Here is a 19,432-nt window from a genome sequence, read left to right on the forward strand (position 1 = left end):
GCGAGAGAGAGAGTGAGGGAGGAAGCGAGGGGGAGGAGGAAAGGGAGAGGGGGGAGAGAGAAAGAAGGAGGGAGCAAGGGGGAGAGAGGAAGGGAGGGAGCGAGTGAGGGTGAGAGAGAGGACAGAGGAGAGAGAGAGAAGAGAGAGGGAGTGAGGAGAGAGAGAAAGTGGGGTAGAGTGGGGGGAGAGAAAGGAAAAGAGAGAGAGGAGAGAGAGCAGGAGAGAGAAAAATGGGAGAAACAAAGAGAGATGGAGGGGGGAGGGAGAGAGCAAGAAACAGGAGAAGAGAGCGGGCAGAGAGATGAGGAAGTAAATGACAGTAAGAGTGAGAAAGGAAGAGAGGGTGTAGGTAGGGAGGAAGTGAAAAAGAGGGGGAGAGTGTGAGCAGGAGACAGAGAGGGGGAGAGTGTGAGCAGGAGACAGAGAGGGGGAGAGGGTGAGCAGGAGACAGAGAGGGGGAGAGTGTGAGCAGGAGCGGGGGGTGTGAGCAGCAAACAGAGAGGGGGAGAGTGTGAGCAGGAGAGGGGGGTGTGAGCAGGAGACAGAGAGGGGGAGAGTGTGAGCCATAGGGAGAGAGAGAAGGAGTGTGAGCAGGATGGAGAGAGAGGGGGAGTGGGAAGAGAAAGAGGGGTACAGGGGGGAGAAAAGGTGAAAGAGGGCAGGTGAGGACAGGACAGGGGGAACGTGAGACACAGGGGACAGCACAGAATAGTCAGGATGTAACGCAGTGCAATCCCAGAAAGTGAAACTGGCCATCCTTTCCAAAGTCAAAGTCACTTAAAATTTATGGGTATATATTTCCCGACATAAAAACGTCTAATAACTAGCTAGCGAGCCAATAAACATGGAGTGGTGCTTAGTAATTTTTTTACCACTGGTGTCGCTACACTGCATCCAACGGCACATTCATTTACCAACTTCAGAGCAGAGTAATGACTAATGACTGAGTAATGATCCAGACTTCCTCATTCTTTCTCCTGTTCCGTCGGCCATCTTCTAGCTCCTCTCATTACCTGGCTAGTAGCTGGCCCAGTGAAGGTTGTGGTTCAAATATGCCACTACTTTGAACTGATAACCGCAATGGTACACATATAACAGGAAAACACATGGAAGGTACATTCAAAGCTGGTCAGCCAGCTTACTTCAGGAAATGTTCTGAAATAAGTCTGCTTCCATCAAATCAGATTTCATCCTATTGAAAATATTTAGAAAAGTTACCTGTGAAATACCCCCGTGGTGATTTGTGAAATATGAAGGGGTGAGGTCACATTGTACATGATGTAATTATAAAAGAGGTGTGGCTGTTATACAAGATGTAATAATATGAAGAGGCATGGCTAGCTGCCCTTATATGGACTGCCACTGACCTCTAGGCTTCCCCTCTTGGTTGGATTGAGGATGAGAAACTTCTTGAGCAGGTTCTCGCAGTCTGTGGACATGTAGAAAGGAATCCTGTACTTCCCTCTCAAAACCCGCTCACGCAGCTCCTGGGGGTGTGAGAGGGAGAGCGAGGGAGGGAGAGACAAAGAGAGAAAGGGAGAGAGATGGAACAGGTTTTATGTCAGTTGATCCCAGACAACAGTCTCATCTCAACAGGAATGTGACTTCCCCCTGATTTTTCTGATTAATCAGGAAAAACAGATTTTCAGAACACAAAGTATGTGGGTTTTATAGTTAAACTATTCTTCTATCAGCTCTGTACCCAAACTCTGAATGTGTGCACCTGGACATCATAAACATACATGTTTTTTGTGGCTCAGAACATTTACAGTATGAAATGAGAATTTGCAGCTCAACCAAGGAAAGCCACAGAAAAACGCCTCAGAAAACAGAAACAGGAAATGACCATGGCGCTCTGAGCCTGGACCGCCAATGGCAACTGTTGAACACAGTGAGTAAGACCATAAGAATTAGGTTCTGAAAATCTGAATTTCCTGACCAATAAGGAGAAATCAATGACAAAAGGTTCCATCCGTCAGTGCCCCGTCCCCCCAAACTCAAGGGTCAGCACCTTGAGGTTCTGTCCGTCGAAGGGCAGCGAGCCGCTGACCAGCGTGTAGAGGATGACGCCCAGGCTCCACACGTCCACCTCGGGCCCGTCGTACTTCTTGCCCTGGAAGAGCTCGGGGGCGGCGTAGGGCGGGCTCCCGCAGAACGTGTCCAGCTTGTTCCCCAGCGTGAACTCGTTACTGAAGCCGAAGTCCGCGATCTTGATGTTCATCTCCGAATCCAGGAGGAGGTTCTCCGCCTGAGAGAGAGAGAGAGAAGGGATTGTACAGGTGGATGATTAAGGAGTCATTTCCACCTCCCAAATCCTGCCCAGTGCTCCTCACCCGTCCCCCTAGCCACTCCTCATCATCCAATCAAATTTCCTGTCCTCATCTCTACCATCTCACCTGCATTTTTATACTTCCTCATTCCCACTCCTAAACCCACTCATCTGTGTCCCCTCTACTACACCCTCCCACCTGTGTCCCCTCTCCTACACCCTCTCACCTGTGTCCCCTCTCCTACACCCTCCCACCTGTGTCCCCTCTCCTACATCCTCTAACCTGTCTCCTCTCCTACACCCTCCCACCTGTGTCCCCTCTCCTACACCCTCCCACCTGTGTCCCCTCTCCTACACCCTCTCACCTGTCTCCTCTCCTACATCCTCTAACCTGTCTCCTCTCCTACACCCTCCCACCTGTGTCCCCTCTCCTACACCCTCTCACCTGTGTCCCCTCTCCTACACCCTCTCACCTGTCTCCTCTCCTACATCCTCTAACCTGTCTCCTCTCCTACACCCTCCCACCTGTGTCCCCTCTCCTACACCCTCTCACCTGTCCCCTCTCCTACACCCTCCCACCTGTGTCCCCTCTCCTACACCCTCTCACCTGTCTCCTCTCCTACACCCTCCCACCTGTGTCCCCTCTCCTACACCCTCCCACCTGTGTCCCCTCTCCTACACCCTCCCACCTGTGTCCCCTCTCCTACACCCTCCCACCAGTGTTCCCCCTTTCACACCCTCTCACCCCCAATCTCACCTTCAGGTCTCTGTGTACAATGCACTTCTGGTGGCAGTACTGCACAGCTGAAACGATCTGCATAGAGACGAGAGGAAGGTGCGGTTAAGGCTTGACAGAGGCAGCACTCTCTCACACACTCAGGACGGCTGCAACTGCATCAGAGGTTAATTCATACAGAAATGGGGAGAAAAGAACATGATTTTACACGTGCCACCCGTTATTTTCCCATTCTGTGCCCATGCTGAGCCCCGCTGATGTGCGTTTGCGCCGCGTGGCCAGCTAGCCCCCCCCCCCCCGCCTGAGGCACCGCCTCACCTGTCGGAATTTGGCACGAGCCTCTTTCTCTTTCATCCTGCCGTGAGCGACGAGGTAATCAAACACTTCACCTAATGAGGAGAGGAGGGAAAGAGAGAGAGGGAGGTAGGGAGGGAGAGAGGGAGGGAGGGAGAAAGGGGAAGAGAGGGAGAGAAGGAGGGATGCCTCAGACTATTTCCACCCATAACACCCATTCTACAAAAAATGCTTCAGTATCACACTTCACAGATAAAATATGCTTGATGGTATTCAGCAGCTAGCAGGAGCAGCCGATAGCCAAGCCTGACAAACCGGTGCTTCTCTGGAAGTAAATTGCTCCTCCTCACCCACACCAGAATAATGCAGCTGTACAGCAGGGCTGCAAGTGTTGTAGGGAGATTTATTCTGTGGCATCTGCTGTGCAAATAGATGACGTAATCTCAAGGACTACGTAGAAGTCATGGCTAACTCTCATTCGACATTCTTTTTGTATCCAGTACAGCTATCCAAATGTAACGGGCCATCGTATCTATAATGACAGTCTATATAATTTATGTTTCTATAATAGTAAATTATTAATTTGTTTTAATAAATTATTCAAAATTCAGTTTCTGCCCCAATATATTGTTCTTCTTTTCCTTCGTATGCTTGTGTACTGTGCAATTGTGTGTGTGTGAGCCTGCAAATAAACAGTGGGAAAGAACAGTGGGGAAGTTCTCACCTCCACTAGCATACTCCATAACCAGATACAGCGTCTTCTCCGTCTCTATGACTTCAAATAACTTAACTGGGAGGGAAAGATGGAACCAGAGAGAGGCCATTAGGACTCATTTCCATAACAAATACATTTCTCTTTATTCACACAAATGCTTTACATCCGCATCGCTCCTCAATGCGCATCTTTTTTCCCCCAATTACCCCCACCAGAAGCGCAACACAGGCTGCTAATTCTGCATGCTGGGAGTGCAACTTAAGTGGCATGCGCAAAAACGATTCACTTTCAGCTGCAGCTCCCTTGGGCACACTGAATATGCAGAGGAGCGGTTTGATATTCAGAAGGCGTGCGCTCATAAATCTAATGAGGCGCTCTCTCGGGCTGACCCACTGTAAGAACTAACTGTTCCCAAACTGCAGGAACGCGTGAGCAAAGCACAAGAGAGTTCTGAACTTAAAACGTCTCTCCACGCAGTTATTTGACTGGGTGAAAAACTCACCGATATTGGGGTGATTCAAAAGCTTCATGATCCTGACTTCACGAAACAGCTGGGGAACAAAACGGATCGGACAAAAAACGGAGTTAATCTTCAGAAAGTGTGAGCGAACATGTGCGTGTATTTGCGTGAGAAACTTTACTCAAGGGTGCATTGGATGGACAAAAAAACTATTTTCTGCAGTCAGCTTTCTTTGAGGCCATGTATACCCATCTATGCATGTTTGAGCAATTCTGTGTCAGTGTGTGCACCCTCTTAAAAGACCTATGAGTCAGACAATACTGGAGCTCTACAGGGCACTTTTGGAAGCATTTGTGTGTATGTGTGTGTGTGTGTGTGTGTGTGTGTGTGCGCGCGTGCACGTATGTATGTTGGGGTGGAGGGGTGCTTTGCATGTGTAATACAGTGCAACCACACCTCTCTGTACAGGAAGTCATTGAGCCTCATTTCCTGTAATTACCCTCTTCTGCCCAGGACCCCAGGGAAGCCAGAGAAATAAACCAAACCAGTCTGATTCAGAACTTCAGAGAACAAAAGAATGCGTGACAGAGATGGCTATGCCCAGGGTGCTACTGGGGGTTAGGGGCGGACAGGGGTGATGGTGGAGGCGGTAAAATTTGGGGGTGGTCCCAGTCACACAGGACAAGAGTGGATATAGAAATAAAAGCCCCCATCACCCCCTTCTGGTTAACAGTAGGAGTCACAGGAAAGTCACTCACCTTCTGGAGACTGGAGGAGTTGAGCTGAGTCTTGTCTATGATTTTCACAGCCACCTGGATGATAAGGAAAGCTGACCAATGAGGAGAGAGAACTGCCTGGGGTGGGTAATAACAGAATTCCGGTGTGGCTGGGTGAAGTGAAGGATTTATGAGTAAAGCGGGCATGATGGGATTCCATTTGAACTCCTATAGGCAGCAAACGCAGGCCTAAACATTGCACAGACTGACAGTAGCAGGGCATCTGCTTATCTGAGTTTTTACTCTGACTTTGCATCAAGAGGAAGAGGTTTTGTGTTGCCTGACTTTGTATGGTAAAACAGAATAACACAAAAACAGGCTAATTAAACAAGAATCACAAAGTCCAAAATTTATTTAACCTATTTTTTACAAACTATATTCTGCCAAATTTGCAGTATAGGGAATACTACTTTGAAAGTGTTGTTGTACAAACTACCAATTAGCCCACTAGACAATGAAAGTACAATAGGCAAAACAATAGGCAAAGCAACCCTAAATAAAATTTTAACAAGCCTTGGAATGCAACCAGCTTATCTGGGAAACCGCATGCTCTGGAAGGTGGAATACTGACACTGTTGAACACAGCGGGTTGGAAGGAGGTGTTTTTTTTTACATAAACCAAATGAAAACACAAGAATTTAAGAATATGTAATAATGACGACAGGCCATTCAGCCCACCTCGGCTCTCCATTTAGCTACAATGCAGATTTTTTAAAAACCATCAAGGCCTCCACAACACTGACTTTTCTACCTTCAAAATCAAGCTATTTCAAGATTTTTGAGAACCATGGCAACCCCATGCGAGGCTTTGAGAGAGCTGGGTCAAACTGAGCATGCTCCCATTCACACATGCAGCAGAGCAGAGCACAGAGCTTAAGCCAAAGAACCAAGCAGGCAAATGAGACCTGCAGATTTTGCTCCTGGCCAGTTCCTAACAGTAACTAAATTTCCTAGACCAGTGGCCTCCTGTGTATGCTGGTTTTCATTCCAAACGATTAAAGGGGGCAGTTCACCCAAAAATAAAATGAAGCTATATTTGCATATGTTCAGCAATAAAGCCAAATATTTGAGGCCCCCAGAGACATTTAGGGTCTGGAAAAACAAATAATGTAAATCTCAAGAGACAACTCTCTTGTACAGAGAGTTTGTACAGTTTTTGGTCTATAAATAGATATATAAAATTCTAATCTGAAAGCATTGCTCCTGGGAACGGTGCTCTTATCACACATCACACTCCAGACTGCGGCTGTTAGTTCATAAGCCCTTCTTGCTAGCTGGCCAATAAGAAATGTCTCCCCATACCTAAGGCCCATCATTCGTCCACTCATCTGTCAATCCTTTATGAGGCTGACACCAAACATCAGCCCAGCCACCGGTACTCTGTCACCGTGTGAGTGAAAGCGCGGGTTCACGCACCTCTTTCCCGGTGAGCACGTGTCTGGCCAGCTTGACCTTGGCGAAGTTGCCCTTGCCGATTGTCTTCAGCAGCCGGTAGTTGCCGATGTGCGGCTGCTCGTCCGCCGTGGTCGCAACCGAGCTCTGGCATCGCGGCATGCTGGGTCGCCCCCCCGCCTTGGAGTCCGAGTGAGACTGAGGGGAAGACAGAGAGGGACGGATTAACCTCACAGTTAAGCATTCATTATTTATTACAAACAAAGCTGTGTTTAAAAAAGGCGATGTTTCATTTCATTATTTTACTTTTAGGAAATAGGAAACTGAAACTTTCTGTTGAGGCATGCTTGAGGCATTTCAGAGAGTCAAGGATAACACTGGAATTGTAGGAAAGGATACAGAAATAACACCAGATAATGTAATAACTAATGTAATGAGCTCTACATCAATAATGTAAGAGAACAGGATAAACAAATAACTTGCTAGATCAGGGGTGTCAAACTGAATCCTAAGGGAGCCGCACTGCCTGCGGGTTTTTGTGGTTTTCTTTCAATCAGATGCTAATTAAGGCCTTGAGAACAAGGTGTGTGGACTCCTTAGCCAATCAATGACTTACATGAACTACTGGTACTGAGAACACCCCAAAAAGCAGCAGACAGCTAGCCTAGATATTGTAATAAACTTGTTGAAGGTATAATGTAGTCAAAAATATCAAAACAGTAGAAACACCAACAAAATGGCTATACCAACATACCAAATTTAATACCTTTTGGTTACATGGGGCTGGGATCGGAAAAGTTTGTCATGTGCACGACAGCGCCACCATGTGGCCCATCTGCACAATATTTTAACCTGCCAAGCATAACAGCTAAAGGTTGTTGGAGGTCAAAGCCAAAATACAGTTCAATGGGGCTTCTCAGCGTTGCATTTAAAACCACTACTGAGGTAGCCACAAAGCTCAAGACGTCTCTCCTGATTTTTGTTGTGAGGGACGCTAGCCTATGCCCAGAAAGTTAGGGTCATAGAGGCCACATTAGTCAACCACACTGTCCGGAAGAACCGGGGAGAGTTTTCCAATATTCCCAAAGAAAGAAGGAAAACCGGAGCAGTGCACCTCGTATACAGGGGTATACAAGCTCCTCCTCACATTTCCTGACCAGACTGAAAACAACTGCTGCATTCTGAAAATGTGAGTCTCCCTGTTGTCCCAATTCTTTAACTACATTCTTTCACTACGTGCAATGACAGCTGAGTGCTCCATCTTTATGTATCATCCCTTGGAAAAGTTTCCTGGGTAATATGTTTCTTACATATGCTTCCTTTGCAACATCAACTAATTAATTTGGAAAAGAGCACCAAGAAAAATGATGCGAAAATACAGTGGTAAGGGTGATTCACATTAAATGGAACTACTAGGGTTATCTATATGCTTTAGTCCCACCAATAGGAAAAATCTTAAAAAAGGAAATGGAAGCAATTTTTCATGAATAAGCTGGAAATACTGATTTACAGACCCAAAGAGTCTCTGGGAGCCACAAGCATTTGGCTTTACTGCTGAACATTCTCTGCTAACAGCTGTCGAGAAGGTCCAAAAGCTCTTGCATGTGCTTACGTTGCCCAGCCCTCCGTTTTACAACCCTTTGCCTCCCTCTGGTTGAGGATTGTAGGCGTCTTTAAAGCAGTATTTCCCTGAGTAGCCAGTAAAATCACAGAAAACAGAAATGGTAGATGACTAGGGTGCTCTGATATTGGGTCAGTGAGTTAGACCATTAAAAAGAAAGATTCTGTTCATCAGGACATCCCACCTCTCTCCCTCCTCTGGTGACAGGTGACACTGACCAGTAATGGGGGGGGGGGGGGGGCAGACAGAGGGGAGAGAGTATGGGCGAGTATTTTTGCAGGAGAGCCAGCAGGTGACAGAGAGTGAAATGGAGAGGTTTATTTATATTTCCAAGCCACGCTCTAAATTTGCAGTCATTCCACATCTACAGATTCAATTCAATTAAATGTTCTTTTCTCAAGTCAATCTCTGATCGAAGAGTGCTTTTGTGGAGACAGCAGATGGGCTGGTGTTCATATGTTACAGTTCACAGCAATGGAAATTTAAATCTGTGCTCAATATGAACGAGGGATACAACCTACTCAAAGCAATCAAGGATGGTATATAACTGCAGGCTTTATTTTATGTTGGCTATGACTTGTGACAGGCTTCTGACAACTTGGCCATATTTCAGATTTTTTGTGGCATTCAGTAAAGTACAGGTGCATTCTGGGACTGTTGACTTTACACAATGACAGATTGTGAAAATAGTGTACCTTTTGCACAGTCCTGATGATCTCACCAACCCACGCCCATCATACCATTATCTACACAACTCCAGACACCCACACAAAACTGAAATGAGCATTTCCCCAAGAACAAGCAAAATAAATACAGAAATATTGAAGTGTTTTTAGAACTGAAAATTTAATATAGGTCTACACATATCCTCCATAAACATCTACAACAGCTAATGTCATGTGACACGTGAAGAGCTCTGATTTGACAATATTTTCTCTGCATTGTACATCAAAATAAGGGAAGTTTTAAATGAAGCTTGAAAATAAATATGTTGAAAATAATGGCACTGACATCTCAAATAAAATTTAAAGGGAGAGTCCCCATTTTCTGGGGACTTTTGACATTATTTCTGCTTACTGCATGTTTTTGATTGGCCTAGACAGTTTTTATGCGCGACTAAAAGTATTTTATTTTAGGATTTAGACCACAAATCCCAGAATCCCCCTATACCAGCAAAAACAATCACAAATAACACTGAAATACCAACAACATAAAGTGAACTCCCATTAAAAGACCCAAAATTCTGTGAAGTTAAGTAACCATACCAAATTAATTGCCAAATTACTAACTCCTATATTTACCCCCACTCACAACATAACAGTTAACTTCTATACAACAGAAGTTACATAAAACACGATAGCGTACTTAATACACTCTCCTCATTACCCAAAACTAAGTTCAATTCAGAGGCAACAATTGAACAATTAATTGAAACCGGAAAGGTACAAAAACATAAAAATGTAAGTACATTTGTACAGTGCATTTGGCTGAGCAATTTCACAATCGCCTACTGGAGAAAACGATGATAGCAGCAGGTGATGTCATCCTGACACCAGACCAAAATCACTGATGTCTTAGCCGCCCTCCACAGTTAGCCACTGCTGTTAAGTCTTTCCGTGGCCAGATTGCATAACTTCTTTCATCTACAGACAAGCGAGGAAGAGGACAGCTAGGAAATGGACTGACTCATCTGGAAGCTTCTCAGCCAAAAGCTCAATTTCTCAAAAGCCTGCGTGGGTAACGGCAAAATGTGTCCAATTTCACATGAAGGGACCTGCTTCAGAGAAGGTTTGAGATTCTGTGATGTTATCACGACAAACCTCCCAAGCAGCAGAACCAACATGGCAAATGAATTTCTGGCATCTCTGATGCATATTGTACTTTGTGTTGGGCTGCCATATTTACTGAGCATTGTGGTGTCTTACTGTACAGCCCTGTGCAGGGACCTGCAGTGGCTGTAAGAGCAAGCAATGCAATGTGCAGTGGGCATACACACACATGCACTTATACATATGCGCATGCACACACACGTGTACATAGGCTATATGGTACTACTTATCTGTCAATGTCTGAATGTTACATTTTTACCTATATGATTAGCCATTGATTACAATCGTTTGTATAACACTAGGAGATATAAATTACATGGTTTTGTGATTAAACTAATTGTTTAATTACCTAGATGGCTAGCGCAATGTTAAATGCATTAGCAAAATATCTTTCAAAAAAAGGAGGAAATCTTATACAACTATACGATCAAAATCAGGTCATATGCATCGAGCGTTTAACTGCAGATTTATGTGCATTAACACATTATTGTGCAGCACACAGCAAGCCAAAATATGTAGCAAATGTATAGTGCAAACTGTGCAAAGCTGTGCTGCCCAATGTTGGCACCACATTCGCCTCTGGTATAGACCACCTCATCCACTGCCATTAGTTTGGGTGTGCTTCACTGATGAGCACAGTGCAGGAGCCGACACGCATGCGCTGCAGATGAGGCTGCCGCGTCATGTGTGTGCATCTTCACGAGGGGCAGTACTACTTCCCCAATGGAGTGTGTGTGTGTGTGTGTGTGTGTATGCGTGCATCTGTGTGCGCATGCATGTGCACTTGAGTGTGTGTGTGTGTGCGTGCATGCGTGTGTGAGTGTGTGTGCTCTTGAGTGCGTGTGTTTTTGTGTGTGAGAGTGTGTGTGCATGTGTGTGTGTACTGCATATCGCATGTGTGGCTGGAAAACAAGAGGAAAGACAGGAAAGCCAACACCAGCTACATGACCGCAAACTTTAAAAATCCCTGCTGCCCCATCCCATGCTCGATCAAAAGCAGTCACCAAAAATTAAATGTAGAACTGCACTGCTTACAGAGAAAATAAAGGCAAACCCAGATACCGCAAAAGATGTGTCAAAGCATTACAGTCCAAGGGAGGCAACGCGACCAACTTACATGCATCCCAACCTCTTCAAGGAGTTCAAAAAACTACAGGTCAGTGGATAGGTCCGTTGTGATTTAAGGTGCTTCAGTGGAAACTAGCAATCACTGCCAATTCTGTAAGGAGACATTAAAGGGTTCCATTTTAAAAAACACAAGTCCTTCTCCTTGTCATGTCTTTGAAAACTTTGAAAAATCTTCATCTTCCCATTCCCATCGAATCCGATGGTGAATTAGAGTGCTTGGATCACTTTGTTCCTTATTTTCCGTCCCTGTACATGTCACCATCTGATACAGTATCGTGTATTTCTTTAATCTCTCCCAGGTGATGAGAAGAAAGAAGCTGTACCTTTACCAGCCAAAGTATTATTCAGATCATTGGCACACCAAAATGAATGAAAACAGGTTGAGGCCAATGCAGTTTAAAGGGTGTCCACCCTGCCTATTTTCACATCACCAGCCACTTGAATAAAACAAATGGACAACAATATTAACTAATTTAGGTAATTTACCAAAGTTAATTCACCTCGTTGCACATTTATTTTAAGTTTACACTTATTTTGTAGGCCAGTTTATTTTGGCTATGTTCGTGCAATGCTGACACCATTGTTTTTCTTAGGACTGACTGTAATACTGGTATTAATGGTGTTTTAGAAGGAATCAACACCAGGGTCAAAATAGTAACACCGTGACAAACCTACTTCCTACAGATTAAAAAGAACGATAAGGAACAACACTATAACCATATGCTACTGCCACCTTCCTGCAGTTCATATACCACAGTGAATGCATAACATGACAGTGTGGAAACATTGCTGTCAATCACTGCCAAGTCTCAACTGACTTAACACTGATGACCGAGGAGCTGTAATACAATAATTGATCCACACGTGATCAAACAAACGCAGGCGAGTAAACTGCTTTGGGAAAAATTGTAAATAGAGATAATGTGCAAACACACAGAAAAGAGAGACAGAGAGAGACAGAGAAAATGAGAGACAGAGAGAGAGAGCTCAGAAGGATTTTTTTTCTGTCCAACAAGTCAGGAAGCTTGGGCAAGCTGAGGTAGTTTTGTAATTAAACTGCTGCGTACACAGACCAATCCCGTGAGGCCTGGAGTGTGGGTGGGAGGAGTCAGAGCAGGAGTCACTGCAGGAAGAAAGGCTGAGGCAGTGAGTCTCCAGCACAAGTACTGACATGAAGGGACAGCTGTGCGCCACCACACTGCGGCCAAAAGACATGATTTCTCATTTAAACCAAGAGTGCAGTCTGAGGGGAATGGTTCCCACGGCAACTGTGCTAATGTGCCAAACTCAATCCACACCAAGTAAACACGCAGTTTGGTCCTGATTACCTTGTGAACAGGGGAAAGCAATGGCCAACACTGACCCGGGAAAAAGCTTCAATCCAGGGGTGCTACAAGCATTCAGGCAGCAATCGTGAATGGCTTTCTGTCTACTAAAATGTAATATGACCCAAACTGGAAGTCCCTTTGGGATAAATCACATCTGTAAATCTGTAAATGTCAAGCACACATTGGCCCAGTATAACCCTTAGACTCGAGTTCTCACCAGTTCTACATGACACATTAAAGTATGTGCTATTCAGGATGCTCCCAGAAAAGAGACAACACACTACAGATCCAACAATTGGCTCAACATTCTCATAATGATAACCTCAAAAATTAGGATTTTATGGACAACAATGTGGCCTCCACAAATTAAAGAAACTGCTAGTTTAATCAAACAAGCGGTATAAGCATCAGGCCCCAACAAGGAAAATATAAGCATATACACTACCATTTAACTCCTTTATGGTTAAAACATGCAGTTTTGTCATTTCACAGCTGAAAAAGTAAAAGAAAGAAAATGCGTTGGTGGGCTTGACCCCAGGACCTAGGGTTTTGTAGACCTAGCCTATGTTTTAACCAATGTCACTGAGAAACAGATAATTCCACAGCAACCACAGGCAAAGACTTTTGAGGATGGCCAAGCAATAATTTAACCAAATCAGTTCACAGCATTTAGCTCATATAGAATAGCACGGCTAACAGCATTAGCTATATAATGCTATATAATATTATATAATGAAATTAGCACATCAGCTTAGTTAGCATCTTGCCAATTCAGACCATCACCTTATTAGTGTCATCACATTTCTTAAAAGCATACTTTCCTTGCCAATTTGCATAGCATATCAGGATGATAGCATTACTGACCTCTATTATTGACCTCTCCCTACAGTCATCTCCCCCTACCCACAAGGCGGGCAACCTCCTCGACCTGGTTTTTCTGAGGAATAGCCCTTGCACCGATATCACTGTAACCCCTCTGCACACCTCTGACCACCACTTCGTTTCCTTCTCCCTCCCCCTTGCTCCCTCTCACCCACCTTCTCCCCCCACACCCACTGTATCTGTCCGCCGCAATCTCTGCTCCCTCTCAACCTCCTCTCTTGCTTCATCTGTCACTGCTGCCCTCCCTCCTCTCGAATCCTTCACTACCCTCCCCACTGATTCTGCATCCACCTCCCTACTTTCCTCCCTTACATCTGCTCTTGACTCCCTCTGCCCCACTGTCTCTAGGCCAACACGTCCATCTCCTCCCCGCCCGTGGATGTCCAATGCCATACGCACCTCCAGGGTTGGACTCCATGCAGCAGAGAGGAAGTGGAGGACATCCAGAGATGCTTCAGACCTCTCTGCCTACCAATCCCTCCTTGCAGCGTTCTCCTCCACGGTGACTGCTGCCAAGGTAAACTACTATCAAACCAAAATCCATAACTACCGTTCTAACCCTCGGCAACTGTTTTCTGTCTTTTCCTCTCTCCTCAGCCAGCCATCTGCACGCCCTCAGTCCTCGCTCACTGCTGACGACTTTGCAACCTTCTTTGACGAGAAGATTGCAGTCATCCGCAACTCCTTCTGCACTCCACCTCACCCTATGCTCCCCTCCCCTTGTCTCTCCACTCCTCTGCTTACGGTCACTGGCTCCCAACTCCCCACCCCTCAACCTGTACTCTCCCCCTCCCTCACCATTTCCCCTTGTTTCTCCGACTTCTCTCCCCTCACCGATTCTGAGGTTTCACAACTCCTACTTTCCCATCGCCCCACAACCTGTGCCCTTGACCCCATTCCCTCACCACTCCTCCAGGCAATCTCACCCGAGATTCTCCCATTCATCACCTCCCTGGTTAACTCCTCCCTGACATCCGGCTGCTTCCCGTCAACCTTCAAGAAGGCCCTCATCTCCCCCCTCCTGAAAAAGACCACACTAGACCCCTCCATCATTGGGAACTACAGACCGGTATCTCTCCTTCCATTTCTGTCAAAAACCATTGAACGTGCTGCATCAAATCAACTCTCTGTGTTTCTTTCACAGAATGAGCTCCTCGATCCCCATCAGTCTGGATTCAGACCAGGCCACTCGACAGAGACCGCACTCCTCTCTGTCAACGAAGCTCTCCACGCAGCCCGAGCAGCCTCCCTCTCCTCCGTCTTATTACTTCTGGACCTATCGGCAGCCTTCGACACAGTCGACCACCCCACCCTCCTGTCCTCCCTATCTGCAATGGGGATCTGTGGCACAGTCCTCAATTGGATTGAGTCTTACCTCTCAGATCGCTCCTTCCAGGTAGCCTGGGCTGGTAAAGTATCTGCGCCACACCCCCTCATCACCGGAGTCCCACAGGGCTCGGTCCTTGGTCCTCTCCTCTTCTCTCTCTACACCCAGTCCCTTGGCCCTGTCATCACAGCTCATGGTATGTCTTACCATTGCTATGCTGATGACACACAACTGTTTCTCTCCTTCCCACCCTCTGACACACAGGTCTCAGCCCGCATCACTGCCTGCCTGAGTGATATTCAGAGCTGGATGGTCCGCCACCATCTCAAGCTCAATCCAGGTAAGACAGAGCTCATTTATATTCCGGCTCTTAACTCCCCTCTCTCTGATCTCTCTATCTCCCTAGGTAATACCATCCTCACACCATCACCCTCAACTAGAAACCTTGGCGTGGTGATGGACAACAGACTGTCCCTCACCGAGCACATTTCAGCAGTGACACGTTCATGCAGGTTCTTCCTGTATAACATCCGGAGGATCCGCCCCTTCCTCACAACTTACTCGACCCAACTCCTCGTCCAGGCAGTGGTCCTGTCCCGCCTGGACTACTGTAACTCCCTGCTTGCTGGCCTCCCAGCATCATCTATCAGACCCCTGCAACTCATCCAGAACGCAGCAGCGCGTCTGGTCTTCAACCTCCCCAGACATTCCCACGTTACCCCCCTGCTCACCACCCTCCACTGGCTCCCCGTGATGGCTCGCATCAAATTTAAAACATTAGTGCTTGCCTTCAAAGCAGCCAGGGGGTCAGCCCCTCCCTATCTACGTCAACTCATCAGACCCTACACCCCAGCTAGACCTCTCCGTTCTGCTGCCACATGTCGCCTGGTCCCTGCCCCGGCTCGCACCAGCACCCGGTCACGCCTCCTGTCTGTTCTAGCCCCACGGTGGTGGAATGACCTTCCTGTGCAAGTCAGAACAGCAGAGACCCTGGCCGTCTTCAAACGTAGACTGAAGACTCACCTCTTCAAGCTACATCTCACCTCATCACCCCCCACTACCCTCTAACATTTTTTTTCTTAAAAAAAAAAAAAAAAAAAAAAAAAAAATTAGGGTGTACAATTCACACTTATACCTAAGCAAAGTTATACCTATTGTAGCTCTCTTGCAGGAATGTTGTAAAGCACTTGTCTCTGAGTTTTGTAATGCACTTGTTGTAAGTCGCTCTGGATAAGAGCGTCTGCTAAGAACCTATAATGTAATGTAATGTAATTACTAAAACAGTCAGAGACGGTTGTCTTAGGTGCTTGAAATATCAACTGTGTTCAAAATAGGCCTACTTGCTTACGTCCTTATCCCCACGTCTCATGACCCAGAACTAACTGGCAGCCATGATGGAACATGAAAGTTGTTTATAAACAAAGGAAGGAAACACGGTCCGTGCTTTTGTTTGCCTCCTTCAATGAAGGACACAATGATTAGCAGAGATTAGACCTTTTAAATGGGATATTCCTAAGAACAAATTTGCATGCCAGTATATGAAACAGTCTAGGAGGAGATCTTATTATTACAGCCTTTTTCTCACAGCGCGCAGTAACCGGCGCCGTGGGCTATGCATGGCAAATTGTGGTCACTCACTCACTCACTCACTGACGGACGATCTGAGAGGAACATTTAGTCCGACGCATGCGCAGGTGGCGCTTCGTTTAGTAGAAGTAGGCGAAAAGCGAACATGTTAGGGTTAGCTAAAGTAACGTTAGGCGATAAAGCTGTGCTTAAAAATGTCGTGCCGTTCGAAGTGGTGATTTGGGAGATACAGACAGATAAAGGCGTCACGCTAACTAGGTTAACCTAGTTCATGCGTATGGATGCTATCCTGCACGCATGAGTAGGAGCTAAGGAAACACAGCTACAACCACCGATGCAGATGTATGGACACACGGAGATCAACAAATAACGTTACAGAAGTGAGGACGTGCCATAGCTAGCTAACTATAGTTTGCCAAGTCGCGCCGTGGGTCTGGACGGTTTCATTCTAAATGGTGAAAATACAACTTAATGGACATCAAAATGTGCTTGTTGAGGAGAATTATCTCCTGACAATGGTTTCAAATTTCTTACTTAAACAGGGTAGGAGTTATGAGTAGGCTATTTATAGAATGGAAGTTCAAAGTTCATCTTAATGGTCTGGTGCCACTGAGACTAGTCAGCAGCATAATTGCTCATTGGCTAAAATACGGGGACAGACAGCATTCCACATCATAACAAGGCCACACCCACAGCAGGAGAGAAGATCGCATTCGCCATCAACCCCCATTGAAAATAGGCTGTTTTCACCTCTGACTTGCAATACTTGTATGTCAACTCTCAAATTTGTGTTAAGATTCCTTATATAATAAATATCATGTGCTTCCAACGCCATAATTTGTTACCTTCTTTTTTTAATCACATGTGCAACAATAGGCTACTCTGTTCTGCACTTGCTGTTCTCGTATAGCTAGCTTGCATTATTCAGACAACCAGCTTGTTGGGGCTATTCAATTTCAAGATTAAACACACAATTGTAGTTTTCCCTTATATATTGCCATAATCCCAAAAGGTTGCTGCTTTGCAGGCAGTACCAACCATCAGCTAAAACAAAACAAAAAAAAAAAAAACATCACAATATAACAAGCTACTACAAGACCTCACAAAGCCTGACAGGATGACTTCATGGCTACATACAAGCTAGTTGAATTGTTAACAGACCATACCCAGCATTTATCTTCATTTAAACATAGTAACAATTTCCTATACCGCGAAGGCAGAGATAGATTTTATCACAGTTAGCAGTAATGGGGGGGGGGGGGGTTCCACTTAGAAATGTTAATAACAATAACAACAACAGCAACAACAACAACAACAACAACAATAATAATAATAATAATATTAGGTGTGCCTTATAAATGTATAACCACTAAACGTTAAGAGACACGCTAAACCTGAAAGAAAACCTTAATGATTTACGGCGGTACCGACAAACTTTCTGGCAATCAGAAAAAGGACAGTCTAGGATGGACTGAGGGCTATTTAAAAACACTGCAGTGACGACGGTCACATGCCCAAACCCGTGGTAAGTCTCCCATCACCGCGGTATGGTGATTATCGTTGCAGTCCAAATAGTAACTATGATATACCATCTACCAGTATTAGTGCACGTGTCAAAGCAACACCATCTCTTCAGTGGTTTACAAAGACATTTCCCTCTTTCGAGCAAGGGATTGGCAGACAGCAATTAGTAGTAACATTAGAAAAACTAAATGCATGAGGCCTGCTTTTCACCACAATACTTTTTTCGATCTTTAATAATGTCAGTCTATACACAGCACATGTATGACCAATGTCATGCTGACCAAACAGGAACTGGTGCTGGTAAATAGTAATTTATGTCAATTTCATATCCTATTTAGCAACATGCAATAGGATTACTTAGGGAGCTGAACAAAGAGTGCACGTTCCAAATTTCAAGTCAATGGGACTTACGCTTCAAGAAAAAATAACTTATCTGTATTACTCTCTAAAATGTGTTTATTCCTTATCATGGTACCCATATTTTTCCAAGGTTTTATTTCTGTTGACATTGACTTGTATGGAACCATGTGCCCTTCAATTTAAAACACATTTCAAAAGGCTAAATCTGGAATAAATTACAATGATTTAAATGGATACACCCAAATGGGTCAACTTGACTGGCTAGCTGTGTTTTTACATTGCATCTTCTGCTTCACTATTTAGGCTAGTTAGGGACCGACAGATAATACATACAAAGTTACCAGTCAGTCTGTGGAGCTTAGACCCTGTCCAAAGCACAGTAACACAGTGGAACATTTTCTGTGCTTACATTTTGTCATTAAACAACAGCCTTTTAATAAAGGGAGGCAAACTTCTGACACAGTCCTTATTTAAAAGCGCTCAGTCTTCCACTGAAAAGCAGGCTATGCCAAGTAAACGGTGTCTTATCAACACCAGAATATTTTTATAGAAAAGGCTGTTGACTGACCAAGTGGCATTCTCACTGTCATGCTACTGCAGTTTGCCTGTGTTGAAAGCATGCAATTGCAAAGAACGAGGGAGATAGAGAGAGAGAAAAAGAGAAGTTGTGTGAAGGTTCGACTGGTCAACAGTAACAGTAGTACATTAGTTCTCTCTCACACAACACACTCAGGAGAGGTTTGGCCACATGAATTACCACTTCCTTCTCTAGAGAACTGCACTCAAAATGCACTCCAAAATATTAGCCGAATTAAAACATACCAGCGAGAAAGTATCTCTTAAATTTCTTCCCAAAAGTAGCACTGCCCTTTAAAAAAAAACTTATGTATGCATATTTTAATTACTCATTTACTTCAAAAAGTAAAAACCCATTCCCAAATATTACAGTGTTTCCCTTTACCCTAAAGACGCACTGTTAAAAGGCACCATTTTCACTGCCAAAATGACTCATTCGCACAGTTATAATGGATCATTTTCGCAGTAAAAATTCTGTTTCAGCCGTGAAAACGCACCAAATCTGCGATCATCCCTGGAGTTGGAGCAGGTAAGTACGATCTATTGAGGGGACAACAGATCTGAAGAGGAAGCCGTCCTCTGTTTGGACATTACACTGAGCCTTCAGTCTACCCTCAATATCCCTACT

At 45.1% G+C, this 19,432-nt stretch overlaps 1 protein-coding gene across 21 annotated transcripts in view; it reads right to left on the bottom strand.

Moving 5' to 3' along the window:
- The window catches only part of LOC118235725 (serine/threonine-protein kinase MARK2-like), a 50,132-nt gene that overhangs the window by 19,841 nt on the left and 10,859 nt on the right, over window positions 1–19,432 (bottom strand). For 20 of the 21 annotated variants that reach the window (XM_035433414.1, XM_035433412.1, XM_035433406.1 and 17 more), the window contains exons 2-9: window positions 6,667–6,840; window positions 5,233–5,286; window positions 4,517–4,565; window positions 4,024–4,089; window positions 3,324–3,394; window positions 3,027–3,083; window positions 2,012–2,248; window positions 1,368–1,487 (exon numbers count right to left, since the gene is read on the bottom strand). In XM_035433414.1, the coding sequence (XP_035289305.1) occupies window positions 1,368–1,487; window positions 2,012–2,248; window positions 3,027–3,083; window positions 3,324–3,394; window positions 4,024–4,089; window positions 4,517–4,565; window positions 5,233–5,286; window positions 6,667–6,840 (828 nt within the window). Of the gene's footprint in view, window positions 1–1,367; window positions 1,488–2,011; window positions 2,249–3,026; window positions 3,084–3,323; window positions 3,395–4,023; window positions 4,090–4,516; window positions 4,566–5,232; window positions 5,287–6,666; window positions 6,841–11,209; window positions 11,312–19,432 lie in introns of all 21 variants that reach the window. The other variant, XM_035433416.1, reaches the window with a different exon arrangement.

The sequence above is a fragment of the Anguilla anguilla genome, chromosome 9 (assembly GCF_013347855.1).
Source record: "Anguilla anguilla isolate fAngAng1 chromosome 9, fAngAng1.pri, whole genome shotgun sequence".
NCBI classification, from domain to species: Eukaryota; Metazoa; Chordata; class Actinopteri; order Anguilliformes; family Anguillidae; genus Anguilla; species Anguilla anguilla.